Consider the following 19,486-nt stretch of genomic DNA (forward strand, 5'->3'; position numbering starts at 1 on the left):
GCCCTTTACAAATCCAATTCAACATAAAAAATGTAAAAAAATGAAGCACCGTTCTACAGATATGTACAAAAAAGTCCACTACCAATTACAAAATATGTTTAGTCAAGACATCATTCAATATCAGCTTATTCAAATCTCGTTTGGGTTGTCCCAAAAAAGCTTTTTGCGCAAGGGAAAAAAAATGGCGGTTCGTTATTAACTTATTGGAAACTCAATGAAGTGACAATTGATGATAAATACACCATTTCGTGGATTGAGGACATTTCAATTAGAAAAAGCGCAATATTTTACCACTGGATTCAACTTCAGCAGGATTCCACCAAATACACAATCATGCATGAAAATGATATCGAACAAACAGCGTTCTCTACCGAAGAAGGACATTATGAATTCACACAGATTCCCACAGATGCCCTTTGGATTAAAACGAACATACTTCCTGTCAAGTATTCTGGAGATTATGTAAAGATTAACTGAAAATTCAGCAAATTTTCATATTTTGAGTATAAAACATATCTCTGGGTTATAAACCTCAACCCTAAAAAGACTCAAAATGTGTCAGTAGCAGCTTTTCAAGTGGGAAAGGTTAAGCATCCTCAAAACATTTGAAGGAATTAATTTAATTATCTTTATAATTGCTAACGCGCAATCAGTAATTATTTAGGATTGTTAGTTCACCTTAATAATCTTGAAATATTAAGGTCTCTAAACCTTTTTTCATAGGTAATTATAAATTTTTATTTCAACTATATAATACCACTTTTCTCTAATTAATCAATATTGCTCCTATTTATAGGCCACCAAAAATACAGCAGAGACTTTGCTCCTCTATGAAACCTATGTATACCCTAAATGCCTTGTGCATGAAGGTTACACAGTCCCAAGCGTTGTGGCTGTGTCGCTCCGGTGCCCTCCGTAAGCTTTCGGACCAGGGTCAGATTCTGCTTAAATTTACTATGTGCAGAGTTTACGTTTTGATCCTTATGTTTCTTCAGCTATTAAATATTATCTACTTTTATTTTGTAATACTTAAAATAATGGACCGCATTTTAGTATTCCAGAAACAAAAGTAGAGGCACTATTGAAATTTCTTGGTAGGAATATAATTTCCAATTTAGCAGAAACTGTTTTGAAGACATTATCTAAGATTTAACTTGAATTGGCCCACAAAGTAGTCGATTCCTAAAATATTATTAGTTCAAAATTAATGTTACGATTTTCGAACCTAGAGGAATTGGGAGTTTAAAAAATTATATCAATCAGTTTTGCCCATTGCCTTTTAATTCAGGTTCATCAAGAGGAACCACTTCATTCGATTGCTTGGAAGCGAAGAGTGCAAAAACGTAAATAACAAAAACTGGGACGTTTTTCTCAAACGCATGCTGTATCGAATACGGGCGCCTATTGGCGCAATATGTACTAATACAGCCCGGCACCTGTCAATAATTTTATATCATATCTTATCATATTTATATAAATATGTGTACAAGACCCGTCCACCTGGCAGAAGTTGCAATGTATTGATAAGTTCCTATCTATCTGCTATGGTGCCAGTGTGGTTCTAAGTGCTCTGTATAAAGAACCGAGAGACTTGTGGTGCACACTATGGCAGGCAGCGGATACGAAGAATGTCCACCGTACGACGCGACGTGGCATATCATACCACCGGACTATGTACAACTCGAGGATGAGTATCGCTACGCGTAAGTAATCCTCAAATCTTTAGGATTTTTGCGAATCCTCCACCCAATACCGCCAATTTGGAGATATCCTGAGTACCGTTACACGGATGGGACATTGTGAAAATCCATACAAACGTGATACAAATAGGCTACAAGTTGTGACAAACTTGGGTAGAAAAATGTTTAAGAAAAAGCAAACTGTGGACAAAATTAGCAAAATTCTCTTATAAAATTCATTGAACATTATTTTAGTATTCGAACTATTTTTTAAAGAAAACACAGTACCTTTATATATATCATCAATTCTATTTTTCAACTGCTTTTTTGATTAGTAAGAAAATTACAACATTGTGGATTCAAGATTTATTGAATCCAATCGAAGTATGAAAATACTGCATTTGCATTCTGATTATTTTTATAATTATGAAAAGTAATGTAATTTTTGTATTTTCAAACAAAATTGAGCGAAAGTTTGGCACAACTTAGAACTTACTTGTATGAAAATTATCTGGATTTTTATGTTTTCTCAAGCAGATGGCATTTATAGTTGTTCAAAACAAGCAGCATCTTCATTGAAGTGTGGATTAGTATATACTAAAATCTATCTACCTTTAGGTATAGTGTATTTTTAGGAGTATTTTTCAAGACACATTTTATATGACACATACGATATACATTGAATTAATTCGTTTTTCAAATGCATTTTTGATTAAAAAAAGCATTTATATTGCACAGTACACTAGATACATTAATATCCCTTCCAAATGTAGTTAATAAGAAAATCATAACAAAACGTTAATACATTATTCTAAAGTAAAAACCAATTACAAAGTAGAAAATACATACAATATTAAGTACAATGAATGAAGAAATTACATAACAAAAGTAAAAAATAAAAAAGGTGATAAGGAAAAAGGAACGAGGAAAATATAAAAGTTGTTTAAGTTTACTAATATACTGCCCAATAAATTGGCTAACAAATTTGACAAATTTCAATAAATTGGTTGAAAAAATTGGGGATAATAGAATTGATTCTAATTTATGGACGCATTCTCTCGATTTTTCGTGTCCATTAATATTTCGATAATGGTACTAATTTTTAGTCTACGTTTCAAGAATAAATTGCACATACTTCTTTGTTGACTTAGGTCAAAGTTTCTCCTATTTCTTTTATATTTTATAATTTGCTGTTATCATGATTGTTTTTTATTCCAAAAGTTTGCACTTTGTAACGTTAAATATGACCAATAAATTGGTCAATTTATAATAATAATATATCATAGAAAAATGTTAAAGATATAACGACAATTTCTTAACCAGTTTCTTGAACATTTGTAAACGTAAAAGCGCTTTAGGTGACTTTAAAAATGGCAATCGATATTGAATCATTCGACTGCATGTCTGTTTGCTCTAAAAAACATCATTATCAAGAAATGCCAGTCACCTACTACATCATTGTTATTATTTCCCATTAAATACATAAACTGTAATCCCTGCCAATCAATTCAGTGCCTTTTGACAAGCTTGATAAGTTTTGTTTTATTTATCACTTAAATCCTCTTTTATTTTAATCATAAATTGTTCCGATGCCGATAACTTGTTAACAAATATAGAACAATGTTCACGAAGAAGTGAATTTAGGGTTGCTAGGTTGAGATTAGTTGGATTATATTTTTCTTTTGCAGTATTCTAAATTCTGTTTGAGAGCAAGTCTGAACTTTTCAATTTGGTGAGACTTTTTTATTTGTTCATTTTTAGGCAATATCAATTTTATAATTTAGATTTGTACCTACATACTGACAGTTGACGATAATAATAATAATAATAATGATGAAGGGAAATGATTTACATAACAGAAATGAACACTATAAGAAATATTACATAGTCTTTACAATTTTGTTTTCCAAAAAAGAACAAACGTTTTTGTTTTATCCATTACTCTAAATTTTTAAATGAAGGCATCAGGATCATCAGTGTAGTATTCGTTTGGCAAAATTTGTATTTGCCAATGAAACTTTTCAATCGACAAATTTTCAGCGTATATAAAACTACTTGTACATATCTAAAGATCTGAGAGTTTATGTGTTTAATTTTGTTCAAATTTAAATCTATGATTATACTTGTCAGTGCATGAGACCTGTTTCTACAATTCACCATTTATTTGTAACGCTCTAGTGCCTACACAAGATTCTCCCAAGTTAAACGATGAAAATTAACTGTAAAAAAGCATAAATGATAATCGCATTACCCCAAGCTTTCAAGTGAAGGTACCGGGCGGTACTACATAAACGAGTTCATATCTGTTTGCCTTAGGCATGTCCACAAGTGCCTTGTGGACGCCGAAGAATGCGAGAGTTAAACGCTGTACCGTGCGTGAATGGACCTTATTTTACTACAACTTTTACTATAACACCCGGGTGGTCCCTGGTCCGGCGACAAACAGTCTAGGCCGGTTACCTGGGCTCTCTTCGGGCCTACACAGGTGTTTCCCTGGACCCTTGCCAAGGCGAAATACTGCTATAAACGACGCGATTTTTATTACCGCAAGGCTCGAAATCTAACAGGTACCAGTTGAATTTGTAAGGTGTAATAGTACTAATAGTCCTCTAACCTTCATTGTCGTCCAAATGCTCCGTGGGTTTTTCCAAAGTTTCAATAAAGTTATGGTTGGCGCTGATTAATACGGCTTAAGTGCTCATCTTACAATAAGAATTCAAGGGTATGCTTAAAGTATTCCGTAATGGCATTATTGTAAATTACTTGGGGATTTAGATGAGAGAGTGACTGAGAAGTGGTATTAAGGGATTTATTGTCGATACGCTTCAGTTTGGATAGCTAAAATTATGATATACTTAATACTTTTCTAAAGTTGTTTCAGAGACAAAAATCAGAACCCTTATTTCTTTTGTAAACAAAAAAAGTATGCTGAGACTCAATTAAAGTTTATTTTTCGTGTTCAGGCATTTACACAACATTGACAATATAATTTAGAGAGCGTTTCACGCTGAATTAAAACCGACCTCAGCGTTTTTGCATTTTTAAGGTTATGTTAGACCATGAAGTAATAATTTTCCTCCACAAAATTCTTTATTGCTTCTGAAAGTATACCGTTCTCCTTCAAAATTCATTTTTTCATCTACGAACATTCGTTTATTAAAATTAATTACTTTAGCGTATCCATAGATATTGGGATATTAGAATACACCCAAAAAGAGAGAAAAATTAAACTGCAAATACCTAAATTCCACTAGTTCTTCAGGTTTTCGAAATTTTGTCTAATTTTTTTCATTGCTACGTTCCAATATTTTATTTCATTCATATTGGATCCGCCATTTTGACTTTTGTTACTCAGATTCGTAATCAGCGACCCCGAAAACCTCGTAGGACGTCGTAAAAGTCATAAACAAAAGAGTTATCTGTAATCCTGACGCATGCGTGTAAAAGTTAGGTGAAGTTCAGTCAATATTGGATGTTCCTCGTACTCTTCAGTGGCTTTAAATTAAATCAAGATTTATATAACTCATACAGTTATATTATTTACTTACCTCAGCGTTTACTTATACATTATATTTAGATAGTTAAATTAATCTAAACATATGGTCTGCTAGACCGCTAGCAGAGTTCTTTTCATACACCGTATTAATACGATAATACCATACCGGATGATCACGTGATTAACCTGATTGGTTTGTTTGTCTTGTAAAAATAAATATTGTAAAAACAACATGTTATGTATATTCAATTAATTTACATTTTTGTGAATATAAACCCTTACAAATATGTAAAAAGTATATGTAAATTTCCACAGTTTTTGTCATTGAACAAAAAAAATCAACCTCTTCGATTTTTTGAAGCTTTGGGATTTTAATATACTTTGAATTTTATGAAACCCGTGCTTTTTTGTTTTTCCGAAAAAAATTTTTGGAGCTGTGGCGCCATGCCAATGTTTACATCGTGACAGCGTTGTTCCAAAAATGAAAATGCATATTTTTTTTAAGTGGCGGTCATATTGACCCAAATCATCCTATCGAAACGTTGGCACATTCCCGCTGGGCTAAAAGATAGCTTATTTGGCCTTAAAAAACATATCCAAATTTGGTGAAACTAAAGTATGGGGTTTTTGAGAAAATCAATTTTGAAAAAAATTACTTTTTTCCAGTTTTTCTCATTTATCTTAGAAAGTTTAAAAGCAATTTGAATTCTGAAAAAAAACAGGTAAAAGCTAATGAAATTCTGCACATGGCGCCAAAGAGCGCCAAATATTTTTTTCGGAAAAACAAAAAAACGTGGGTTTCATAAAATTCAAAGTAGATTAACATTAACCAACCAAAATTAGAAGAGGTCAATTTTGTTTGCTGCTTGAATCCATCTGGACTATCAGAAATGTAAGTTTAAAAAAATTCAGAAAGTAATTACCTGACTATATATTAATTTCAAATATATGCCAAAAAAGGAAAACTGAATAGGTACTATTGCACACGCTAATATTAAATGACAACTGGAAATATGGAACCATCAGCGTAGTTAAATATTAATGTGTAACTAACGTGTTAATATTTAGATAAAAGGATACATCTTCTGTTAGGCACATATTTAATTTACCACTCGCCACAGCAATTTCGGAAAACATGTCTAGATCCATTCATCCAATGAAACTTGTATTAAATAATTTTACACTTACGTTCTCACCACAAGATTGGAGATTGGAACGAAAGTTCGTAGCTGATGAGTGTTTTAACAATTTAACGAATCTTAAAATCTGTTAATTACTATACGTAATAAAGTTACATAAAGTTTTCTTAACACTGAACATCCTAAACTATCTTGAATTGAAGATTCACAGACAAAAATGGTAGTAGTATATTTATTTACACCAGCAACAATGTTTTTTTTTAATTTACCATCAAATAATAACAAAAAATGTAAAGTGAACAGTTTTCCATGGTTATTCCAATTTGTAAAATTCTTGATACACTTATTCTATGTGCAATCCTCTTTCAAATTGTTGCCGCATCGGAAATACGAGTCCTCTTTCAAATAAAGAATCAAAGGAACGTTTAATAGAATAGACAAAATTGCCACACTCAAATGGGTGTAAAGTCATTTTTTCGAATCCAACATCCAGGTAAACCGGAAGTTTGTCAATGGGAACCTTTTGTGTGAGGTTTCATTATGTTTGGAATAGTAAATAATTGTTTACTAGTGGGTTAGATACTACGTTGTTATTAGAATATCTCACACCTTTGTGCGAATGATACAAAAGTCCCGACTACAAAAAAAAGAACAAAAACCTCAAGTTATGGTAATAGAATGGCAGAAAGTGTAAAACCTAGTATTTTTATTAAAAATAAATTACAAAAAGTTATTACAAAATACCCATTTTCATCTCTTAACTTCAAGGGTTATTTTATACTATTGAAAAAAAAATTTAGATATGAGACATTATTTTTACAATATCTCTCCTAATTTGAAAGTTCGTTTTGCTAAACAAATTAGAATATTACGGTTTCAGAGGTAATATACTAAGTTTGCTATCATCATACTTATCCTACAGAAAACAATATGTTAGCATGAATAATCATGAGTCAGGTCTGCTCCCCATAAATAACGGAGTCCCTCAAGGCTCTGTTTTAGGTCCAATTTTGTTTCTCGTTTACATTAACGATTTGCCTATTTCCATTGGTGAAAATTCATGTGTTTTGTTTGCTGATGATACGACTCTGGTCAGTCTATGTCCAAAATTGAGTAATGACTATGTACTGACTGCTAAAAATTAGTTTTCATCAAATCTATTAAAATTAAACAATACCAAAACACAGAATTTGTTATTTACTTCTGATAAACGAGTACAAAAAGCTAGTGCCAAATTGGAATTTATTTTGATACTAATTTAAGTTGGCCAACACAAGTAGACAGACTTTGCTAAAGGTTGTCGTCTCAAATTTTTTGTATGAGGTTGCTTCAACATTCTCTCGTAGAGGATACTTTGAGAACAGTGTATTTTGCTATAATTCATAGCCACTTAATTTATGGGATAACAATGTGGGGTAATTCTAATTCAATTAATAGGATTTTTGTTTTGCAAAAATCAGCGGTACGCATTCTTGCGGGTGTACCCTATGGGAACCCTTGTCAACCCTTATTTTGGCAATATAGTATCATGCCGCTGCCTTGTATATATATTTCTGAAACTCTATTGCAAATACACCGTAATAGAAGCAAGTTTCTTAAACATTTTGATATTCACTCGTATAATACCAGGAATGCTAATGATTTTGTTACGGACTTTCCCAGAATTTGTATCACTCAAAATAATAAATTCAATATTTTAACAGGGATGTAGATATTTTAAGTTTTAACGCGTTCCACAAATTGTGTAAAAACTTTTTATTGAATAACTGTTTTTATAGTGTTAGAGACTTTTTAGAAATTAATGCTGACTAAAAATGTACTATGCTATACCTAATAGCGTCTAATTAATTTCAACACTGTATATCCTAATTAATCATTTATGAGTGATTTATTTTTACACTCAATATTTAGTTAATTATAAATCAAGTTTGACTAAAAAATGACTCATTTAATCAATTTAAATCATATTAGATAGAAAAAGTGAACTATAAATTGGTTTTATACACTCAGAATACAGTCAAAAGTCACTCAATTGATAGTTAGCAGTTAGTAGAGTTGAGTGAAACTCACTTATTTCTGATGCAATAGTTTCACTCAGTTGTACTCATACTAATAGATTGAAAATTTCACTTAATCGGGTGTGGACAGAAATTGATTGAGTAAAATTGAGTGAAATTTTTTTACAGTGTAGGAACAATATGGCGATTACTGGGTACCTAAGTTATTTACTTACCGCTCGTCTCATAGCAACTACAGACGACCTGATGAAATTATTATTATTCATGAAAGAAGTTAAGATTTTAATAATATAGAACAAATAGCTTTCTTTGTTTGCTATTATGATAAAATTAAAATTGATCGGCGAAAAAATTATGTGTTTAACTTGACAGTAAAGCAGATTGTCTTGGCTGCTTTAATAGACTCGGCTGCGCCTCGTCTATTAAATACCAGCGGTGGCATTAAATCTAGTACTTTACTGCATAGTTAAACAAATAACTATTAATTTGAGTGAGCTCCATGTCCCACTGGATACTTAATTGCACTAAGCTTCTGAATTTTTTATTTCATAAGTCCTCGACGTCGGCAAACACCGTGAAGTGGTCGCAGCCGTTGGCCCAAAGGGTTGAGAACAAGCGTCTTGAATGGATAATGGGCGGCTTATTTTGCATTATGCCGCTACAATAATTGAAAGTACCCACCGTCGATAGCACAACAACATACATTCTAGAAAAACTAGCACTCTACCAAATCCCCAGGCTCCGGTCGTCCTTTGTATAAACTAAACACCGTTCAGTCACATTCTGAAGAGCCTCCTTTTACCAGACCCCGCCGCATTGGTCCCGCGAAACTCCACCCTTCCGTCCGCCGACACCATTGGTGGAAACGAGAGCCGTCGAGAGCCTTGGAGAGACCCTCGAGTGAAGGGTGGCTCTTCAGCACTCTTCAGTGGCTCTCCAGAAGCTCTCTAGAGTTCGCGTGTCTGTCCACTTGAGTGTGTTGAGCGTACGGGCAGCTTCTCCGCGGACGAGACGTGTCGGTGTGTCTGTGATAAAATCATAAAAGTGGCTGAAGACAAGGACAAGTCCAGCGGCGAGGCCACCAAGATGCCGCCGGCGTCTGCCCCCGACGTGGCCGCGGGCCTGCCGTCCACCGCGACGTCGGCATCGACGGCCGCCGCGGCCTTCCTGGCGTGGCCGCCGCTGCTGCTCCATCCGTGGGCCCCGGCTCTGCTTCCTGGGGCCTGGTGTTCCTCGGCGATCAGGTCTGCTCTACCAGGGTTAGTTTTGCACCCTTGTTAGTTATTTTTATCTTATTTTTGCCATTTTTCTTAACTTTCTCCTCCCTGAAGTCAGTTCCCATTGAATTGACTATTACTGCATGCAGGAAAATCGCTAATAAGCACACTTTGATTGGAAAAATATTACAACACTTCTAATCCCTGTTTTTTTATTCATAAAGTAAAAAAAAACGAGAGAACTATACCTATTTTTTCATCAAATATCTTTTAAATAATTGTCCGATGTTCTTTGATGGGTTAAATATATTGCACTGTAAATAAATGGGTCCGAGTGAAAGCAAAAAGGTGTGGAGTGAACTTATTGAGTACATTTTCAGTCAATATTTGGGCATTATGGTAATTTTACACACTTTTGATAATATTTGAACTAAAGATGATAGTTTCACTCATAAAATTTTAGTTGTACTCATATTAAAAAAAATTCACTCAATCGGGTGTGTACAGAAATTGATACATCATTGAGTGAAACTGATTGTGAGTGAAAATAATAATAATATTGCAAAATGGAAGTATAAACAATGTTTTTTACAAACGGAAAGTGTATCAAGTTGATTTACAACACCTCCCGTGGCAAAGAGAGCAGATTAAAAATAAATACGAAAATGAATTTTTAAATTTTTCAGTTTTATTGGAAGGAATACACGCTTTGCTACTCAGTGATCTGAAATTTTTAGTATGTGTTTCAGATTTCCATTTTATTTTATCACATAAATATGTAGGTTGGTTATTCTTTAAAATGTTGAGTATAAAACTGGCAAAATGAATAGGTCTCCTCTGCCGTAGGGACGTAAATATGGAGTTATGACACTAAACTACGGAACAGTCGCAATAATTCTATATTTTTTGCAAACGGTGTTTATTTTCTTGAGAAATACAACATCAGTATAATTCAAATGAGATAAGACTAAAGATTCGGTAAGAAAATTTTGGTCTGAGGATTTAGATGCTTTTTAAAGCATTACAACTGTTTTAATGATAAGAAAGCTTTCTTACAGATAACAGTTACATGATTCGAAAAAGTCAACGATCAATCAAAGATCAGGCCAAGATTTTTAACAACATTGACTGCAGGAATATTTTCATTGTTAATTAAAACGTAAAGTTGTCCAGACCCCGCAATTGAGTTGATGTTCCAAATAGAATGTTTTGACATTTATTAGGATTAACTAATAAAGTATTTTTTATGGTCCAATCATGAATTAATTGTAAATAGTTATTAATAACTGCTATGGCAATATTTAAATTAGAAGGCTTAAAACTATAATGGAGTTGTAGATCGTCAGCGTACATATTTAGTTTACAATTCAGTGGAATTCTCGACAAATCTGCTGTAAATATGTTAAACAAAAGTGGTCCTAATATGGATCCCTGAGAAACACTAGATCCATATGATTATGTTAATAGTCGGGAATCTGTATTTAATCTAGCGAAAATAAGTCAAATTTTTCTTACAGTGTGGAAACTAATAACCAATAATTAATAGGTATATGTATTATAAATAATAAGGATAAAAAAAATCATACAAGTTTCCCATAATTACTAGATTTCAAGGGTATTTTTTGTTTGGTTTTGGGTATTATCTATTCATTTTCGTAAATTTTGTTTGGAATCGATAAAAAAATTTAAAAAAATGTAAAACAAATATTGGTGGGTAGAGACTCCATTTCCTAAGCAAGTACACTGTAAATAAATCGGTCTGAGTCAAAGCAAAAAGGTCTTCTATTGACTGAAATTATTGAGTATCTAGAAAGTCTTCTAACGACTATTGAAGCAATGCTACTAAAACCTGATCACCCTGTATGTAAATTAATAAGTTAAAGAATGTATCTCCCTGTACAAACCTTATAAACAAATGGAAATAAGGGCGTCGCCAAGGTGGGGCAGCTACCCCTCTTTAGAAATTCGAAAAAAGTACAAACATTTTCTTAAACTAAGAAAATATTAGATTGGAAATTTTTAATAAAATAAATTATTTACTTAAACTTTAATTTTGAAAATTAATAAATACACTACTTTATTTAAAAAAAAAACAATTGTAATAAATTAGTATAAACATTTGTTGACAAAAGAACTTAAAAATATAGCTCTGGAATTTTAAATTAAATTTTTTTTATTTTTATCTATCGGAATCAGAATAAAATATTAAAAAGATTTCTAAAAAAATTGATTCACTCTACCTATTTCTACCTATAATTTATATTTCTCCCACCCTCTCTCTTATTTTGCCCCCCCCCCCTAGCCTATTGGCTGGCGATGCCCTTGCATGGAAAGTACAATAGGTAGATTGAACAAATATAAGCCAGTATTAAAACTATTAGTATTACTCGTATATAGGTAACAGCTTGCAACATAATTTGATCAAAGAAAATATAATAGATTTTTCGATGTAAATACAAAATGAAGAAACTCCTATTATGGGTAACGATTCTTTATATAAGAACACCAAGTTGTTTTAATATGATTATACACAAAATTTTCTGATAACTATACAGCCATATTTACAATCACATATCTAGTCATCATTACATCTGAAGCTCATACCATAATATCTAAAAACAGAAGAATCGAAGTGAAAAGATAATGTTTATGTTAAAATTAAGACATAAAACTCTTTTGATTTAAGTAAAAGGCCTTAGTAAAAGCTTCACAAAATTCATAACTCTCTAATATCAAGCTCTGGCATCAATACGTAATATTTTCATTAGTGAACGAATCCAAATATGTAAAATTCGTATTTTGTAAAGAAATGATATCTGTTTAAAGATATAATAATAACGATCTTTCTTCAGAAGTACATGATATTACACATATATTGAAGTCTTTTAGATTCGTACATTATTCAAGTGCATGGTAAAGAGATTAAAAGAACCCCTTTGGTTTTCGTTTAAAAATTATCCGCATTTCACACATTCCAACGAAGAGAATCGGAACTTCAATGAGAAACAGGAAACGGCTCCGCAGGCACTTACAGGCCGTACTTTTGTGAATGAAACAAGCGTGACTTGCGAAGGTGCTCGGAAAAAACCTGACAATTTTACCTTTACGGTTCCGATTCACAGGTGTCAATCGAGGTAAATCCTATGGAAACGCAAGAAGTCACGTTCGGGCAATTTAAAATACCATAAACAGGTGTCCTCTAACAGTGAAATCAACAATAAGCACTTTAAGTTGATAGGTTTACAATAATTTGCCGAAATAGGCTGGGTTCCGTTAAATGAACATGTTCCTCTTCTGACTGAATGGGTTTTGAGGGTTATTGTTTTGTAAATCGCAAGGAATGACAAAAGTCATTCATGAAATTTAACCTCAATGAAATTTTACCGAAAATGCGAATATATTTTTAAACGTTCTACAAAAAAAGACTCTTGTTTGTAAATAAAGCTAAACGTTAATGAAATGATTTTTGTTTGTCCCTGAACAAAAAAAAAGATCAGGTTTTATTTATTCGGTTTCAGTTTTTCAAAGAAGCATATACAGGAATTTTTGGGGGCTGCAATAATAGACGTTGGCGGATATTTTCTTCAAAATGTCCTGACATCCTGAAGGTCTTTTGAGAGAATTGAAAATAAATAATGATACAGGATTGCGAAATGACACTCAACAAAATTCAGAATTGGATTACTTTATATTTATTTGTGGAATTTATTCTTGTTTCGAACAAATATGTCCACAGTTGTCTGAGGGCAAACATTTGTGTTTAAAACTTTTATTTTCTATTCTTGGAAAATAATGACAAATGCAGTTGTATAAATGTTTTAACTAAGATATTTGCAAACAGTTTTCTTCATTTATTTCATGTTACTAGTCTAGAGACTAGTCAATTTTAAATATTTCTAGATTATTTTTAGTAGAACTTGAATTTTATAACAAAATGATGAATTGAAATGAATGAATGGGGAATATATCATAGATTTATTTCAATATTTCTCCTTAAAAACAAGGCTACTAACAACTAACTCTTGTGCTCACAACAAAAGTATTCCGTGTACAATATTCATCAGTTCATCCTTTGTTACAGATTGCTGGATTCCATGAAAATGACCGGAAATACTATAGGCAACCAGAGGCAGCCCGCTGGTTTTGCGATAAGCGATATTTTAGAGTTAGATAGAAACAACAGTCAAGAAATTGACCCAATATCATCGGAAACTTCAATTTACTCAACTCAAGATCTTTCATACATCCCAAGACATTGGCCCCAACTCCCAGAGCATCATGGTAAGTACTGAACGATTTTAATTGTAAAAAAAAATTGTTTCTTCATCTATGATAGGTATTATCCAAACCAAAAATTCCAAGTCACGGTGTATCTAAAATATACAGCTTAAAACTTGAATTGGTGGGGTCAAAATAAGACGATAATTTCTATTAATAAATGTTCGGAAACGTTTCGTTTTTGAGAAATAAAGTGTTGAGGTTAAAAAAATTTCACATTTTTTTAAATATTTCTGCAGATGTTTGACATAAGTGCCGAAACGTGGGTTACCTAATATTTTTTTTGTTAAGAATATAGAATATACAAATTTTGGTCATTTTTTCCAGTGCGGTGCACATAATAAATTACTAAGTCGTTTTTTTTTGTAACAAGACCCAATTGTCTCTCCCAAGAGGGTTTATTTGTACAAAACATGTAATACCTTCGTCGTTACCACCACCAAAAGCGGATCCCATCCAGGGACCCACGAGGGTACCATTCGGCACAGTTTCCGAAGACCCAATAAAACTAATGATTGGTGACCCGGATCGATGACAATTGGGGTAGATCGAATCGAATTTCAGTGGGATCCTGACACCGATTTTGCGAGGGGGATCCCATCCATTCTCTCTGTAGGCAATTACATAACGTTCAGAGATACATTAACACGCTAAATGACTAGAACAGGGGGTTGGTTCGCCGCACAAAGCAAATTTACTGCATTGGGTCACAATGCGACGGAGTCACGCCTTTCTCAGGGCAGCTGTTTGGTCTTGGGGGGCAGCTGTCCGGGTTTTTGCCACCATTCTCGGTCATTACGCCATCATTAATTTCGTAATTTAAAAAGCGGGAGATTGTTTTCCCAACGTTTTAAGAAGTCGTGATAAATTGCTGTTTTGAGTTTTTGACTTTGGCTCGTATATGGAGCGTATCAAAAAAAAAAAAACGTTGCAAGCTATAAACCCTCAGTTGTCTGTTTCGTAAATAAATATTGATAATTCTAAAAATGCAAATTGACTGTTAATTTTTTCAAAATCACGTAGGTATATTACGTCAATCAGCAACCAGAAGACACTGTAATTTTTTATCAGTGCATTTGATTCTAAATTGGCGAGATACTAGTAATTATCTAGTTATTGTATTTTTCTTTTTCAGTTTAAAATAAATTTGCACAGATTAAATAAGTCCATAGTACGTGAGAAAAGGAAAAAAGATATTTTAAATGCTATTCTGAATATAATTTTGAATTTCTTGTATTCACTATGTTTTTTTTGTATTTAAATTGTAATAAACATTGTATGTAAAACTATATTTCTTTGTCATTTTCGATTTATTCAACTGTGGTAAATCTTAGATTAAAAAAATAGTAACCCGTAAAATGGCATTAGAAATCTATTAGTGGTGATTAAACTCTGGGAGAGAACATTTGTCATTGTCGACAGAGAATAAAGAAAACCAACCTGAAACTTCTCGAAACGAACCCAAAATTATTGAAAACACATATTATGATTCCAGACCAGAACATCAAAATAATTGTACAAGATATCTCAAACTCGATGTATGGCCCTACTGTGAGGGTACAAAAAAAAATTAAATAAAATTAGGATTTGACAGAAACGACTAATGACGTCATCAATTATATTTGTTCCAGAAACATACCCAAATTTTTTTCCTGTTAACAAACACTCTTTTTTCTAATAAACTTAGAGAAATTTTTCCGTATTACTTCCCGTTTACAAGTTATAAGCAATATCGTCCTAAAAGTCTCAAAATAAATTCCACCTAAAAATCTCATTAGCGGTGGAAGGATCAAGTAGTCGTTGGAAAATAATTGAATGTTGGTTGTTTAAAGTGCATAAATGTCACAAAATACTTGTCATTACTCAATACGAACGTCAAATGTATAACTTTTGTGCTTACAAAATGTTTTCTCATTCAGAAAAAGTTGATATGTTGCTAATTTACGGCGGGTCATAAAAAAATTGAAGAAAAGCTGTAGTTATATCGAGAAAGGTACCCAGAGCGCCTCATTCCTGATCATAGAACCTTTACACGATTGGAGGCGACCTTGCTACGAAATGAAGATGCATTTTCTGTTAGGAAAAATCAAATAATTGACCGAAGGGTAAGAAACAATGTTAATACATCTAGCCTGTTACAGTATTTCGAACAAAATCAACGAAATTCTATTCGGCAGGCTAGCCAGGAATTGAATTTGGATAAATCAGCCGTTCAACGAATTTTAAAGACCAATGGGTATCATGACTACAAAATTCACAATTTGGAGTATGACGTCATTAGTCGTTTCTGTCAAATCCCAAAGATAATACTTTCGATTGAAGATGGAGCTTACCTCATCCCATTTAACACCGCGTGTCCCAAATTTTGTGTAACTGCAATTTCAACATAAATATTAATAACAATTAAGTAATATTTTTTATATGTAAAAGTATATCAATAAATATTCTGTTGTGGTTCTATTATTGTTTTGCTTCATGGAATTTTCTTATATATCATCAAAAGTTTTGAAAGTTACTGACGATTTTTTAGTATTTTTTCTATAAAATTCTAGTTAATAAAAACACCAGAATGTGGAAAAATACGCGGCTTCTGAAAACAAGTTCAATCATGCGATTTAAACACGATCTGTCTGTTTAAATATTTGTATTTTTTTCTTACACAAACAAAGCATCAGTGTCAATGATATTATACAAACAAAATAATCTGCACGGACTCATTTCATATCTAAAATAGAGAGAAAAACGTTTCGAAATAAATGTAGCAGGTATTACTATTACCAGTCGTGGACAATTTGGATGTTTGTTTTTATAAAACAAATAATAGAAATAGGAAGACAATAATCCATTGTGTTACGGTAATCCAGGTACTTTATTTGCACCCACATCAATGTATCAGTTAATCTGTTACATTAACTAAACTTAAAAAGTATTAGTAAATCATGAAGTTGGGGGGTTTAGGTGCTTAGGGATTACTAGAACACTTAAAACTAATTTGCAATGATTAGTTCATAAGATATACACGAATTTTTTCTTTATCAACCTTCCATTTCAATACGGCTGTACTAAACGTTACTAAAGTTATCGGAACGTTCAATAAAATTGACTCAATTGTGGCGCGAATAATATTCAACAGACAATAGATTCTTTGTATTATTACGGGGGATGTAGTCGTATTTTATATTATAAGAATGTAGAAGGTGATGTACATTCAAACAGCTAACAAGATTGTTAATAAACATATGGAATAATGGGCTCAGGACTGATTCCTGAGGAACACTAGAGACGAACTGTAAAACTGCACTATGAAAATCTGAGGCATACATATTGATACCAGTCGGTGCAATAGTTGGTCAGAAGCTTTGGGAAAATCAGTATAGATCACATTCACTTGCTCTTGATTGTCCAAAACCTGTGATAGGTACTGTTTAAAGTCTAAAGCATAATAAATTTGCTGCTGTACAATCATGGACAATACCGATATACTCCCAAGCTGGTTAATCTTAATATCTTACAGTCTACTGTAATATCCTTGGACATACCTGTAGATAACAGCAGTATTCTTGTTCATTTCTTGTTCTATCAGGATTAGCTTAGAAACCAAAGACAGGACGGAACTACTGCTTTGTAGACCACATTCAATTGCAATTTACAAATTTTGGTCAATATTCGCTTTACCATTCCCACTTTTCCTCGTTTCAGTTCTCCACCCTCAGGCGCAGATCAGCATTCAACCTCATCCTGCGCAGCTAAGTCCAGACAGCACCAGCCCGGCCATATCAGAGCGCTCCAGCGTTGAACCCAACGGTTTACACGACAGCAGTTTACCGCCGAATCAAAACACCTCAGCGTCGGTTTCGAACGGCCTCAGCGAAAACGAGAACGATGATGATCACGAAGATATTAAGGAGCACGACCAACAGCCGGGCGGTCACAAGAAGCGCAAGAGGAGGGTTCTCTTCTCCAAAGCGCAGACTTACGAGTTGGAAAGGCGGTTTAGGCAGCAGCGGTACTTGTCCGCGCCCGAAAGAGAGCATCTGGCCTCCATCATAAGGCTGACCCCCACCCAAGTCAAAATTTGGTTCCAGAATCATAGGTTAGTGACAGTTTCTGGTTATATAAATGTTGGGTAATCGTTCATGATCAGATAAAAACGTTCTTAAAGTTATTTAGTTATGAATATCAACCACGTTTATCTTTCCAGATACAAGACAAAGAGGGCGCAGCACGAGAAAGGCATGCACGACCAGCAAAACAACCCCCTGCCATCCCCAAGAAGAGTGGCCGTCCCCGTTTTAGTTAGGGACGGTAAGCCTTGCCTTAACGGTGGCCCCAAACCTGATGGTTTGCAGGTGCCGGGACCCATGATGATGGGATCCCATCCGGCCCCCCACCTCTTGTACGGGCAACCGAGGGTCTGGTGGTGAATATAAAAAAAATCCATCTAAGTTGTATATTTGTTACTGTTATTGCGAAATAAATTATTTACGTGTTATCAGAATAGAAATGTGTTTCTACGCAAATCTAAATCAATACGAACTTTTGGACTGAGATAATATTGATAAAGATAATTTTCCGTAATTTCTGGTTATAAAGGAGGGTTTGGCTGTATATGGAAGGCAATTAGTATGCACCTATGACGTATCACGTGTCAGATCCTGATTTGCAATAATTCGGAATTTTTGGAGGTGGCGTAGATGTGAATGACATCTAGAAACCTTTTTCGATATTGTTTTCATTAAATAAAAGACAAAAGACCTTCCCCCAGTGACAAATAACAAAGGAAATATATATGACACCACGCACTGTGACATAGTATAATGTCAATTTATTAAATCTAGTCAATTATTTTTTGTTAATTTTCTTCCTGTGCCATTTGAGCAGCATATAGCAGAGTAAAACATAAAAACGATGGTTTGTCATACGTGAATGTTTTTCGAAATATTTTGTAAATAGATAGAAGTGTATATGTGTAAATAGTTAAGTAGATTGTGTATAGAAGAATAGATAGGGTAAACAAACTTATATCGACTGTGTTATCGCACTGTTTGTTTTCCTCCTGGTGTACAAAAAATAATTTATTGAATACAAATAAAAGACATTCCATTACTAAAGCGATTTTTATTTCTCTTGCGACATTCACCGCTCTTGGAAAGAGAAAATATTCCTTCCCCCTCATACATATATCTAGTGTTCCAGTTCGAGTATCAACAGCAAAAGCTGCAGGTATACTAATGATGTTTAATGCCAATCAAATGACAAAAACTTTCCATGGTTCCAAGTGTAGTATTCTATTTCTTCCTCTTACAACTAATTCAAACACAAATTGTACGGAATTATTTCATATTTGTGAAGGAAAAAAATTAATGATTTACTTTTATATCACATTTTCATTGACAGAATCGTTGTTTTAGCTGTTTAGTATGATTTAGACTTATTATTTCTTCTCTAATAAACTATATGCATCTGAATAGTCATTCAGAAAATTATGATTTCATTCTTGTTTCCCTTCCCTTTCCTTGTTAAGTTGTTGAAGAAGAACACGTGTACTGCAAGAACAGTCTTTTTAATAAAGTAAAATACAGAAAAATCCTATCGCTTTTCTGATAAATGAAATACATTTGGCAAAATCAGGTTACAGGTATCCAAAAAATGTTCATTA

General features: G+C 33.3%; 1 protein-coding gene across 1 annotated transcript; it reads left to right on the top strand.

Annotated features, from left to right (window-relative positions):
• The first annotated feature begins 1,499 nt into the window (after nucleotides 1-1,499).
• Nucleotides 1,500-18,938, top strand: LOC108912838 (homeobox protein Nkx-2.2a-like). Its single transcript, XM_018718237.1, has 4 exons — nucleotides 1,500-1,703; nucleotides 13,631-13,830; nucleotides 17,527-17,920; nucleotides 18,029-18,938. The coding sequence occupies exons 1-4, from the start codon at nucleotides 1,606-1,608 to the stop codon at nucleotides 18,249-18,251; spliced, it is 915 nt and encodes a 304-aa protein (XP_018573753.1). The 5' UTR covers nucleotides 1,500-1,605; the 3' UTR covers nucleotides 18,252-18,938.
• Nucleotides 18,939-19,486: the final 548 nt, after the last annotated feature.

The sequence above is a fragment of the Anoplophora glabripennis genome, unplaced genomic scaffold (assembly GCF_000390285.2).
Source record: "Anoplophora glabripennis isolate ALB-LARVAE unplaced genomic scaffold, Agla_2.0 scaffold321, whole genome shotgun sequence".
Classification (NCBI taxonomy): Eukaryota; Metazoa; Arthropoda; class Insecta; order Coleoptera; family Cerambycidae; genus Anoplophora; species Anoplophora glabripennis.

Excerpts from the sequence above, each read along its gene's own strand:
- LOC108912838 (XM_018718237.1), top strand. The coding sequence starts at position 1,606 with ATGGCAGGCAGCGGATACGAAGAATGTCCACCGTACGACGCGACGTGG. Across the intron at positions 13,831-17,526 it reads CCAACTCCCAGAGCATCATG|TTCTCCACCCTCAGGCGCAG; the intron begins GTAAGTACTGAA and ends TCCTCGTTTCAG. Across the intron at positions 17,921-18,028 it reads ATTTGGTTCCAGAATCATAG|ATACAAGACAAAGAGGGCGC; the intron begins GTTAGTGACAGT and ends TTATCTTTCCAG.